This window comes from Magallana gigas, chromosome 7, assembly GCF_963853765.1.
Source record: "Magallana gigas chromosome 7, xbMagGiga1.1, whole genome shotgun sequence".
Lineage (NCBI taxonomy): Eukaryota > Metazoa > Mollusca > Bivalvia > Ostreida > Ostreidae > Magallana > Magallana gigas.
The window spans coordinates 53,530,155-53,543,757 of NC_088859.1; the positions used below are offsets into that span (position 1 = coordinate 53,530,155).

The 13,603-nt window shown below is 32.2% G+C and overlaps 1 protein-coding gene across 1 annotated transcript in view; it reads left to right on the plus strand.

The window, feature by feature from the left end:
• The first annotated feature begins 705 nt into the window (after nucleotides 1-705).
• LOC105337333 (cell death abnormality protein 1) overlaps nucleotides 706-13,603 on the plus strand; it is a 58,406-nt gene continuing 45,508 nt past the window's right edge. Inside the window, exons 1-4 of the mRNA XM_066066918.1 lie at nucleotides 706-812; nucleotides 2,157-2,318; nucleotides 4,673-4,755; nucleotides 4,948-5,092. Coding sequence (XP_065922990.1) covers nucleotides 737-812; nucleotides 2,157-2,318; nucleotides 4,673-4,755; nucleotides 4,948-5,092 — 466 coding nt within the window. The 5' untranslated portion in view covers nucleotides 706-736. The remainder of the gene's footprint in view (nucleotides 813-2,156; nucleotides 2,319-4,672; nucleotides 4,756-4,947; nucleotides 5,093-13,603) is intronic.

Consider the following 13,603-nt stretch of genomic DNA (forward strand, 5'->3'; position numbering starts at 1 on the left):
ATTAAAAGCATGTGTAAAGTTAGTGTTTACCATTTCGTTTTAAAGTTACGCTTAATTTCCGCAGGTTGCACTACAGTATTAAATCTAACTATTTATTCTTACCAAAATTGCACAGCTTTACATTCTCGCAGCAACTAAATTTTTAAAATGTACATATAAAAAAATGATTTGAATTATCATGGAGTTGCCCCCCCCCTCCCCCTTTTTTGAGAGAATGTGAAAAATTAATATGAAAATAAGGAAATCAGGATTGAAATTGAAGTTATATACTAACCACTCCCCCCCCCCTCCCCCGATTAGGATTTTGAAGATTTTGGGAAAGTCTTAATTTCCATTTTCATTTATTTTTTTTTTTTTGCTTGTCAAGATTTTTTGGATGAGTCTGGCCCCCCACTTTCAAAAACGATGCAACGTGCCTGTTTTAAACAACGCTTCATTTACAATTTTCTATCAAAACACACACGTGCATCAAGCAAGGCGTGAGACTTTGTTTACCTCGAAGTTACACAACATTCCACAAAATCATCAAAATAATGCACATTTTTACTAATCAAAAGCGATTTAAAAAAAAAATTGGGGTATATCCGTAGGTTTTCCAAGCATGATTCTCATTGGTACTTATATTCTTAATCAATTTTACGTAAAATATTTTAAAATTGTGTTGATCTTTCACCTGCGCCAAGCTATTTTTTACATGCAACAAATTTTCGTATGAAGAACAGACAAGAGGCGAAACATGGCTACGGCCACGAAAGACGCTCAAAGTGTTGTGATTCTACTTCTGCTTAATAGCATGTACGTACTGAGTTATTGTAAGTATTAGTTTTTACCATGATATTTTAGATAATTTCTATTTCGATCAAGATGCAAAAAAAGACATGGTTCAGGTTGTTTTAAATGTATTTACTGGTCGCCGTTACGAAAGCCAAGAATGTAGGTCATTCATGTGAAGACTGTAAATAGAAGCTAGATGCTGTCATTAGACAGTATGATACCCGCACAAAGTGTTTGCCCCTAAATAACAACTGTTTTGTACCAGTTTAATTAAAAATGAAGGCCACATCCAAGTTCCGGTAATATTATACATTGAAAAATTAGGGCCTATAATTTTTATAACTGAAGGATGAGATCCCTTCCCATATGATAATACACATGAGCAACATTTTTTGTGCAATTTGGGGTTGAACTGTTTGCATTTGAATTTCAAGTTAATCAATAATCTAAACATGCATTTCATGTCATAGAAAGTATAATGGTCTATATAATTATAACAAACAAAATTAAATTATGCCCTCTCTCCGCGGCGGTTGCCAGCTTTAGATTTGCTTCTGTGTGCCAACATGTGCATACTCGTGTGCATGGATTTAGAGAAGGGGTGGGTGTGAGGAGTCCAGACCCCCCCCCCCCACACACACACATGAAAATTCATTTATATCAATAGTAAACTTACCAAAATACACCTCGTACTCCAATGCCCTTACAGACATGTAATTGCTCTAACCCATTGCGCTTCAATATTAGGTAACATTATTTTGGGGGAAAATATTATAACTAACTCTTAACATCTCATGTCATAGAAAGTATAATAGTCTATACAATTAATACAAACAAAATTAAGTTAAGCCCTCTCTCCTCTGTGTGTCTACATGTACATAATCGTGTGAAAGGGTGGGAGTGAGTCCAGACGCTCACCCCCCCCCCCCCCCCCCATGAAAATTCATTTATATCAATCGCAAACGGATAAGAACAGACATCAAAAATGGTAGGATCGGGGCATTTTTGTAGGTTAGGTCGGGTTACCCTAAACACACACTATTTTTTTTAGGCCCAACCAAAAAGTACATACTAGTAATTGGCATATGATGCGACTATAGATTCAAGTCGAACTGTTACATTCAAGAGTTACTGTAGTGGATCTACAACGCTTTACTTATGATTAAAACACGTCTAAAAACTGGGTCTAATATTTTTTTTCATCTTGTTTTTATTTGTATTTCACTACGTGTTGTGAAATTTTTTTTGTATCAACTTCTTTGTCACTTTTCCCGCTGCCCAGATAAGTGCTTTTTACATATTTATTAGCAATTAACAATTAGATATAATTTTTTTGAGCTACTGTAAAACTACATATTTTTTCTCACTTTTTTCTTTCCCAGCAAACGGATGTAGTGGCGAAGGAAATTGGTCAGTTTATGACCGGCAGTGCTACAGTTGTATAGCGAATGCTGTTCCTTGGCAAACTGCCAGATCTTCGTGTCTGCAATTAGGGGCGGATCTTGTTACAATCAACAATGCAGGGACACAGTCCTTTGTAGAAAGTATGAAAGTCAACTATTAATAACTTTTAAAGTTATTATTCTAACATATTTTTGTCTCATTAATTCATACAAAACATCCTAATACGGATTTCTTGAAAATAATTCTACATTTTCTGGAATTTTACTTTACAAAGCCAAATTCATTAGTGTTGTAATGAGGAACAATCAAATATTGTCGTTTTTAGCTCATCTGAGCTGAAAGCTCAAGTGAGCTTTTCTGATCATGTTTTGTCCATCGTCCGTCTGTCCGTCCATCTCTAAACTTTTACATTTTGAACTTCTCTAAAACCACCTGGCCAATTTCAACCATATTTGGCACAAAGCATCCTTATGGTAAGACAAATATTAATTGCAGGAAAGGAAAATAAAAATCATCGAATAATTCTATTTCAAGTTTGAGAAATTTACGAAAGTAATAATAAAGAAAGAATGGGGGTAGATCAGTTAAAACTTCGGGTTCGGTATTTCGTATATCGAAAACGGGACGGTGTAAAATTAGTCCGGGCCATTTGTCCCGCGCTCTCCCAATTTCCTATTTAGCGTCTAACTTATGTTTCAGTTATTTTTTTCAAATACCATTTATCAGATATCAAAAAGCATCTTAAGTTTAGTCGATTGTATCATTTCTGCTTCATAAAAACACAAATAAGTTTAAAATCGCCAATTTCCTTCGACAAAAGTGTAGATTCGACATATATCCCGGACTACTTTAACACCATCCCATCGAAAACCAGGTAGCCATGTACGACGAACGAAAACGTGTCAAACTGACAAAGATGAATTTGCTTGTTGTGCAACAGTTTACGTGCGGAGGGAATATATGAAACTTGCATAATGTATTTGTGCCGATTTTGTGAAGTAAATAAATGTTTAATATTTCTATGCGTTGACATGTTCACTAGTGACGGTGGTTTTAGCTTGTTATGATTTTAGTTTCATTTTCGTTAATTAAGCCTTTGGACTTGAGGAGAACTATCGCTTGTATTTTGGAATATTTACGCATCAAATAAAACAGAGACAGCTGATTGTTAACCTGCGCAAAATGAGCAAAATCTGATGCACTAACAATATATTATAAAATACAATTCATTTGTATTATTCCTTTTATTCATAATTCGGTACGATCTCTACTAAACGGAGATTTTTTTCGCTGCTAGATATATAAAGGTATATTTATGATGAACAAAATAGTGTGTTCTTTCTTTCATTAGTGCATTTTTTCTTGTTTTAATTGTTTACAATTTTCTATAATTTACTGACTTGTCTAAGAGACAGAGCTTTGTGCACAAGACTTTGTTTGTACAAAGAGCTGAGGTCATGCTTTAATTTGTTTATATTTTAAATGCTGATAAGGTAAATACCAAGTTTAAAATATTTAAGTTGAAGGTAACAAATTCATGTACGCAAACACATGACTCAAACCAAGGTCTGTATCTTCCTTATACTAATAATTCTACAATTGACGCTGAAATTTTGGTTAATAATTAGAAATGTCTTGACAAAAGGATGATGTGCAGTAACTACTTTCTGGTGCCCCTTCTTATATGAATTATGTATATAAAATCTACACCAATTTTGATAGTTTTTTTAAACAAAGGTAAATAAAAACGAAGGCTTTCAAACAGTTGCCATAGTTCTGACACATTATAATTATGAGGATAAAAGCATTATCGTTGGTCTTAAAAAATATTGCAGCAGAAAAGCATCTTTGTTTGTAGCCATTTGTTCGTTTCTAATGAAGATTAAAATAATGGATGGGCCTTCGTACAATACATTGATTAGAATTATTATGTGACAAGATTGTTCAGTTTTATATTTTATTCATCAGTCAAGTGAGTAAGGCTATGAAACGTCATACGAAATGAATTCACGCCACGTAAATGACAATCATTTATAATGGAAAACCAATTAAATTGTTGAATGTTTTTGATTCGAGAATTGAGCGCACTGAGGTACAATTTTCGAATCAACATTTAGGAATTTTTGAAAAATAAAATACAATAGTTAGTGAATAAATGAGGGAGAAGATGTACCTATATGCTCTCATATATTATGATCTCTTAATAAAGTGGTGGTGGGGGGGGGGGGGCGCTAAAATAAAGAGAACCAGAGGTTAACCGTGAACTACTACCAAAAATGTAGTTAAATATCTTTCATGATGTGAATGCCCATATAAAGTCATTGTTGCTCAGGTGAGCGATGTGGCCCCATGGGCCTCTTGTTAGTGTTTAATTTCATAATCGAATTAAAGTTAACATAAAAGACAGCTCTAAAAAAAAGAGTGTTTGAACGATGAATAATGAACCAGTTTTGATCATGACGTTTATCATCTTGTTTTGATTTGAAAACTTGAGAACTTTGCCCTAACACAAATCGCTGGATTGGACTGAACGATTTAGCCACTGAGAGCAAATTTGTCTGGGTTAAAGATTCAACGGTTAGTTGTTTTGTCATACATATGTAAGGGTTTTACTTTCATTGTATTTATTGAATAAAATAATCCTTTGTCGATATTTAATTTTATTTAGGAATAATTTTTGTTATTTATTACATTTTGAAGAAAGTTTAATTAAGGTATTAAAAGTAATGTTCATGAACATTTAGATTTTTACAACTTTTAATTTTGCAGGCAGTTTCTTATTCGAATTGGGCCTCCAGCGAGCCAAATAATTACGGGGGTGACGAAGACTGTGTTGGCCTTTTGGCGAATATACATGGGTGGAATGATGTTCCCTGTACATTAAGTTACCCTTACATATGTCAGAAACCTGAGGGTAAGTCAGTACACATTCAAACTAAATATATTAACTTATTAGATACGTATGCAGGTTGACGCTTACATAGCAACACAACAATTAAAAGAAAAATCTAAATCAATAGAAAAAAACTAAGGCAATTAAACTTGAGTTAAACTCTATAATCGTATTTTTAAGCGTCACAAATGCAACTGCAATGCTTAATGATAAAACAGGGCAATATTCTTGAAAGGAGTTCTTCTTGGTTAGTGGACAACAGTTTGTCACCTCATCTTGGCAAAACTGAAATTATTTTATTTGGTCCTCCAAGAAAACTTGAAAATTTTTACAGATTTTTAAATTGTTTGTGATGGTCATGTCTTAAAGGTCCTGACAGTGTCAAATACTCGGAAATCTGTATTGACAAGTTCCTTTCATGTGAAAATATTGTTTTATGCATTATAAAAAATGTAAATACAAGACTTATTTTAATTTTTATACAGAAATGCATTTTGAGTACACTGTCCAGAAAGATTCTATGTTCTGCCTTGATACAATGTTTTTTGACGATGCTATATGGTATTGTTGAATAAACAATCACATCTTTTAGTTGATAATTTATTAATACTTAAATAATCATGCTAACAACTAAAGATTTGAAATTCGCCGGGTGGTAAACCTCAGGCGAGGGCGGGGATTGATTTTGATATTAGGTGTGAAAGCCCTCAGGGCATGTATTCCTTTAGAGCTCGGGAACATCACTACTCCCTTATGTTTGAAAAACAACAAAGAAGGAATTATTCATATTTGAAAATTGTTTACAGATATATGTACACTTTACTTATGAATTTCTAAAACCTATGAATCATATGATTCTTGGTAATTAACAACACAATAGAAACTAAGATCAAGCGCGGCACATGGTTTTTAGACGGGGTCACGTGATCCCGTCTATTAGTTTACTGTCAGCCGAAGTCATTCGGCTCACCTCGGCCGATTCCGGTATCCTACATCAAATGAGATGAGGTACGAAATGAGATGAGGTACGAATCTGCCGAGGTGTGCCGAATGAGCCGAAGTCTCAAACCGGAAGGCACGCGTAGAACACATTAATTGAGTCTACGCGTAAGAAAATAGTGCAGAAACTTTTCATGCATTTCAGTGAATATACCGGTATATCATAAAAGCACGCATTAAATCGTTTTAATTCCTGTATGTATAAACCAAATTCTATAAAGAAAATAATCAAATAGTTTTATCGATCAAATTATTCTTGCTCGGGTTCAATAGTTGTAGTATTTTGTGGAATGAGTTACGTAACTGAATGCACAACGCCGTTGACGATCCAGTTGGTGGACGAGTTCATTAATCTATAGAAGAGGTTGAATGTTGAATCAAAAGTAAAGTTCCCAAACGCAATGTGCCATTTTTGAAAAGTTGGGAATTTTATTTTAACAATCTATCACCTGAAAAATACCGAACTTCATGCGCGAGCCGGGCTAACATCTGGACGGGTCAACACACAGATGTCTTATAAACTAAGTATTAAATACCGGTACTACAAAACCCTGACCCTAACCGTAACTCGTACGTTTATTACTTCTTATAAGACGTATGAGAGGGTCGTGGGCATTTGCAACGGCTTATTCCTCCAGATTCTTTGTTTAGAATAAAAAAAACCCCACCATTTGCTACTAAACTTTGGTCGATAGTGTGAATGGAAAGGGGTGCGCAACGCCGGAAAAATGTCCATTCCGAAGTTGCCCGTCCCACTGTTTCTATCATGTTTATATCATGGCAACATTCTAAGCTGTGCAAGATAAGATAGATGTATGACATGTGGTGATAACGAACAGTGTTCCAATTCAATAGTATATAATTAAAAGTATCGAATTAGAGTGGAATATTATTTTTAATTTAACACCATACTTATTTGTGATTTCAGTGACTGTTGGGGGTGGGGGAGGGGGGGTGGGGTGAGGAATTTATAAATATTTAATATCCGACTTGATTTAAATATTTTTATTATTAAAAAAACATCTAAAATTATGAAAATTAAATTATTTCTTTATTCATAATGTTTTTTCAAATATATTTCAACTAGATTTAATAATGTAAAGACCACAAATTCCACTATAAGCCTTTTTGGGGAAATACATTATTACTTATTAGGTTTGTTGCTGACTGTTTAAAGAAATTTGTGGGGTCGGTAAAGTCCATAGAAGGCGAGGCGAATAAGTGTTTTGTTTTGTCGAGGACCTAAAGTTTGATATGTAAACAAACGTTTGTGTAGAAAATCAGTTCAAATAACGTTACGTCCGCCATGTTGCCCTATAAATTTTGACGCTTGCCTTTTAAAGAAATTTGTAAGGCAGCCACGTGACGCGTTTCATCCAATGACGCGACATTCTAGTCCGAGGCAAAACAAAGAAAAATAAATCGTCTGACGATGCAAAACAGCGCGTTTGTTTTTGTTAATGAACACGTGTTTCAATTAAGTAAATACCCGTACATTTAGTTTCCCTTTGCAATCTCTAAACAGTAAAAACGAATATTAATATATATATATATATATATATATATATATATATATATATATATATATATATATATATATATATATATATATATATATATACACTTTTTACATCTTTTCTCATTAACATCCATATCAACCGAATATTTAGATTCCGCGCCGGTTTCTTCTATTACGATAATACGAACGAAACATTCATTGACATGTGACAAATTTTAGGTCTAAACTTCGAGTTTTCTTTTGAACATTTAAAATGTAAATAAAAACATGCCTTGAGCTTTACATAACAAAAAACTGTAAGCTCTGTAGCTTACTTATAATTTCAACCGAAACTCAAACTTTGGTTGAATATTAAAAATGCCTTACTCAAGCACTGGTTACATTAAAACAGAATAAAACAAATTTTGACCGAAATCGTAACATAACATAAAAAGAACTTCTACTGGTATGTTGAACCAATGGAAAATGAAACATGGAACGAGCCTCGTTTAAATAACAAATAATTATGAACTCTGTAACTTGCTTAAAACTCTACGAATGACATTCAAATTTTAGTTGATCATTACAAATGCATAAAATAATGCCTTAAGCATCGTTAACAAAAAAAAAGAAAAAAAAAGAAAAATTCAATTCAATTCAATTTATTGACAAAAAGCACACGTGGCGCAAGTCATACATACAGTATACAAATATAATTAGTACATAGATTTTCTTATGTAAAATGCATCACGTATGGAGTTACAAATATTTTTGTTGATTGAACATCTGATGGGTTAAGATTTTATAAGATATACACGTGTTATTAAAAGGTGAACAATATTCACTTCGTTGTTGTTAATAAAGAGGACATACAAATAAAAAATGATATTCAACTTCAACAACAGTATGACAATTAATACAATATCTTTCGTCCCTTGGAATAATAGGGTTACAATACCTGTCAACCTCTATTTGTAATTTATGTGCACTTATTCTTACTTGAGTAAAAAAGGAACGAATTTTCTTGGAAATGGAAAATTTAAGAATGGTTGAATTTCAAGCTTGTTTAGATATTGTGTACTTATTAACTGGCTGTAGAATGACAATTTTCCATTGTTAATGTCTTTGAAAACTATATTTTCAAAATAGTTTTTCAAATTATATTAAAAATTATTTATAGATACTGTATAAGTATGTGAACCAATAATATCGTCAATGATTCTTCGTATACAGTAATGCCAACAAGGTTTTCCATCTCCTGCAAGTTTTTCATCCTCTAAATATGCATGTTTTAAAAGCCATCTGAGTTCTCTTGATCTGAAACAATATTCTGCACTCTGAAATAATATCTGTGTAACGACTTATATATTCTGTTAAATAGAAAGTGCACCAAACTCTATTCTAACTGCTAAATTAGAAGCTTTATTATCAATGAAGTTTTGTCAAAATCTTTTGTTATATTTTTTAAAATCACTTATCCAAATTTCTGAGTCATAAGTCAAAATTAGCATAATGCATGATTCATAAATCTTATATTGAACCTTTCCTGAAAGACTGTGATTGTTTGGTAGCTTTGATTTGTATGTCTACACTAAAACTTAGCCACAAAAGGCGCCAAATCACCTACCTCTAAAGTCAGCAACAAAAGGCACTAAATCATCTACCCCTAAAGTCAGCTTCAAGAGGTGCATAAGTCAGCAACAAACAGGCTCCTAAAGTCAGCAACAAAAGATTCTAAACTATATACCCCCAATGTCAGCGACAAAAGGTACCAAATCTTCTGTACGTATATTCACCCCTTTGCATTTTCTGAATCATCCCTGTGTCTTAACACATTAAAAGTACTTTGGGTGTATATTAAATTTTGCAAAAGTACTTGTTCAACAATTAAATAGTGTCTTAAGATTGTGAGATTGATGCATGGAAAGGGTTCAGAAATGATTCAATTTCCAGGGAAATGCAAGCAATGCCCGCAATACCGTAATTATCACGTGTTGACTACTTTTTAGAGTTGTAGTTTGGATTGAAATAATTCGCGTTTATCCCTTGTAACCCATTGATTTTATATCATGTATCCGTTACAGAGAAGAAATATTTTTCTGATTAAATGAAAGTAATAAAGGGTACAGGCGATTTGTTCTCCGTCCAAATTAATTCAAACAATTTAGAGTATTAAATTCACCTCACGAAAAAGATTTTAACTGAGAGTTTTAATTGTATAACGTAAACAGAGATAGAATGAGTGATCTGCCACTGCCTTTCTCATTAACCTGAGTTGATGTAATTAATATGATTAAAATTAGTTGCTACCTCGAATAGATTTGAAAATAAAAATATTTTGTGCTTTTTGTCTCTGATTTTTCAAGAACATTTAATTCAGGGAGATTTGGTTCATTTATTACCACATTTTAAATTAAGGTTTTGGTTCAGGAGAGTTGGTGCTATTTGTAGCTGACATTTTAAAGACTTCGTTGGTAAGGAAGTTTAGTGCTTTTTGTTGCTGACATTTTAAAGAATTCTTTGGTAAGGAAGTTTAGTGCTTTTTGTTGCTGACATTTTAAAGAATTCTTTGGTAAGGAAGTTTAGTGCTATTTGTTGCTGGCTTATCAAAATAGTTTAAGTTTTGGATATTTTGGCACTGTTTGTTAAAATAACAAGTAATTCTTTAGGTTTGGGATATATGGTTCTATTGGTGATGACCTTTCAAGAGGGTTAATGTTGAGGAGATGAGGTGCTCTCCGCTAATTTGTCGCTGACTTTTGAGCGGTACTAGTTAGATTTTTGAGGTTAGGCGCTATTTGTGGTTTATTTTTCAGTAATATTTTAAAGGGAGTGATCAGTTCTTACTCAAACGAAAGAAAAAAAAAGAAAGAAATTAAACTCAACACATATTGTGACTTCTTGCGCAGTCTATAACAGCCTCCTTGGGTAGCTCAATTTACAGCTCCCATCATTTTAATTAATTTATTTTTTTACATTTAAAATATATGTAAATAATCTAAACCTACAAGTAATTCATTCCTTCTCATTATATATATATATATATATATATATATATATATATATATATATATATATATATATATATAATTTTTATTCGTTCACTGTAATCTACTTGTTACCTGTGTAATTCGAATTTCGATAATGGAGGAAATAAAGATAAATACTTACTTTTCAACAGTTCTTATTTGGTGCTTTTTGACTGTCACTTTCGCTTGAGGATATCAGCCGGCTCGCCCATGAGGATTTTGTAGCGTGCAGTACAAAAATATCTTGAAACAAATGTACAGAACGGGTGAACTCATGCATAAAAATGTGAATAAAGCACGATAAGAACGTTTCTATGCGAGAATTGATACCACCTATCAAAACTCTCTATTTTCTTAATTTTATTCGAATTTAACTAAGTTTACGTGACAAATTGTACAATTTAACATTATGGTAACTATGGATATTCTCAGCAACAGAACTAGCAATCTTTTTTTGTTTACGCCAAAAGTTACGACCACCCTTGTCTAAGCGTAGATATTTGGCTTAATTTAGGTCGGCGCAAATTTACGTTTTTTAGGAAAACATACCTTAGCCCAAATATTTGATTTATGCCATGCGTAAGGTTACGCCGGTCGTACGCCTTTTAGTGAAATAGGCCCTTGGATTTACAGTGGGTCTCTTATGGCTCCAAATCTTCATGGCTCCAGCTCTTATAGCTAATTATTGCAATTGTTCGAAAAAATTAGAAAACTAGGAAAGACTTATTCAGTTACATCTAAGGGTTTGTACAAATTAAAGTCCGCAGGCATTTGAACTAAATTGTATAAATTAAAAACTAACAATTTCTTTTTTTGAAACATTTTATTGAAACTCTTTTACAATTTTACATGGAACAAAAAAAAAATAATATTTAGCGTAATATTTGGCAAAAGAGTTATATATCACAGAGAGATAAAATAAGACAGACAGGCAATCACACCATGTACATCAAACATAAATTGTAATGGATATTGGGTTCCTAAGTTCAGTATAATAGCGAATACATATGCTACCTACAGCAAATCACAAATTACTTTCCAATCTCTTTTATATTCTAAATATTTGCAGTTTTTTAATAGCATAAATTTTTTAATAAGGAATCTATCGGCAATTATGATACTTAAACTAAGAAAGTCAAGTTTTTGGATAGGTTTGAATTTACAGGAAAAAATGTATTGTTTTACAATAAGTATCAATAAGTTCTGAACTCTGTATAATTTATTATTGTTGTATTTACCGAAGAGTATGCTACTTTTATCAAAAACAAAAGAGACATTATATTTTGTTAAGAACAGCTATTCAATTCTATACCATATATACTTAACTTCAGAGCATTCTGTAAATTCATGTTTTATTGTTTCAATGTTTAATTTACGGAAGCTACAAAGAGGAGAGTCCTTAAGATAAATTTTATAGTAGATAATTTTTTGTAGGAACAGTTCTATGTAATATTTGATATTGCATCAAATTGGAGTTTAGATTCAAGAGTAACTTTAAATGGAAGTTCAAATATATTTCCCCAGTCAAATTCATTCATATCATATCCCTTTTCTCTCCAATTTATTACCGAGGTAAATTGCTTTTTCTTTTCTCTAGTAAGTAAATTGTGCATATCTTTACATCCTTTTTTACTTTTTTACTTTTGTAAAACACTTTCAGGGGCATTGGTATATATGGCTGAATCTTTTGTTTTACTTGTGTCATATTACACGTCCCTATATATTCAAAAATTGCGTTCCTCAGTCCTACATATTCTACATAATTTGTTTTTACCTTTGAGTTAATAATCGTTTCATAAGTTACGAAATTACCATTTGGATAAAAAAAGTCAATAATATAAATCATACCATTATTAAAATATTGTTTTAGAAACACAGACGCCTTGTTTATTTTAATTCTTGGATTATACCATATATGTTCAAATGGAATTAATTCTGTTATAATTATCTGGCAATCAGTTATTTTGGTCCAGCTCAGAAGTACTTCTTTCCATAAACAATTATGTATTAATTTACATATTTTTAGAGTATACTCAGTTCCTCTTGACCATAAGTTGCTAACACTAGTATTCATTTCAGCTTCTAAAATATGTATCCATTTAGGCGAGGAATGAAGAAGTCTTTTTCTCCAGGTTGATTTAAGTGCTAACATAAATTCCTTGTAATCAATCATCTTTAGCCCTCCCTGATTGTAGTCTTGAATGATTGTATTTTTCTTAATTTTGTGTATATCTGACCCCCAGAGATAATTGAATAAAGCTTTATCAAACTTTTGTATTAATCCATGGTCGGGGTTTGGTAAGGTTAAAATCAAATGATTCATTTTAGGTAAAATTAGAGTTTTTATAACAACTATTCTTCCAATTGGAGTTAATTTTCTTGAATTCCATTGTTTAATTGTTTGTTCAATTTCCAAAGATTTACTTTTATAATTAAGTTCTGGCATTTCATGTAAGTTAACTGAAACTTTAATTCCTAGCAGATCAAAAGTTGTATTATTCCAGGTCAGTTTCCATCTAGAGTGATGAAAACATCTTTTGAAATTTTTTTACTGCCTATCCAGACCATTTTTGTTTTCGTAAAGTTAATTCTAAGACCTGAAATACTCGCAAAAATATATCTAATTCTATAAGAATCCCATTTAAAGATTCTGGTGATCCATTTGTAACAAGAGATGTATCATCTGCCTATTGAGAGATTTTATATTCTTCTCCATCTATTGTTATTCCTTTAATATCTTTATCTCTTATCAAAATTCCTAATATTCCAGCACACAATAAAAATAAATGAAATTGGGTCACCCTGCCTACAGTCTCTTTGGGGTTTAAAGTATTTTGAAGAGAATCCATTTCGTTAGACACATGAATGTACATCATTATAAAATGTTTAAACCAATATTTGATAGGTTGACCAAAATTGAATATGTCAAGTGTTTGATAAATAAAATTCCATGATATCGAATCAAAATCTTTTTCAAAATCTATCATCATTAGCAGACCAGGTATG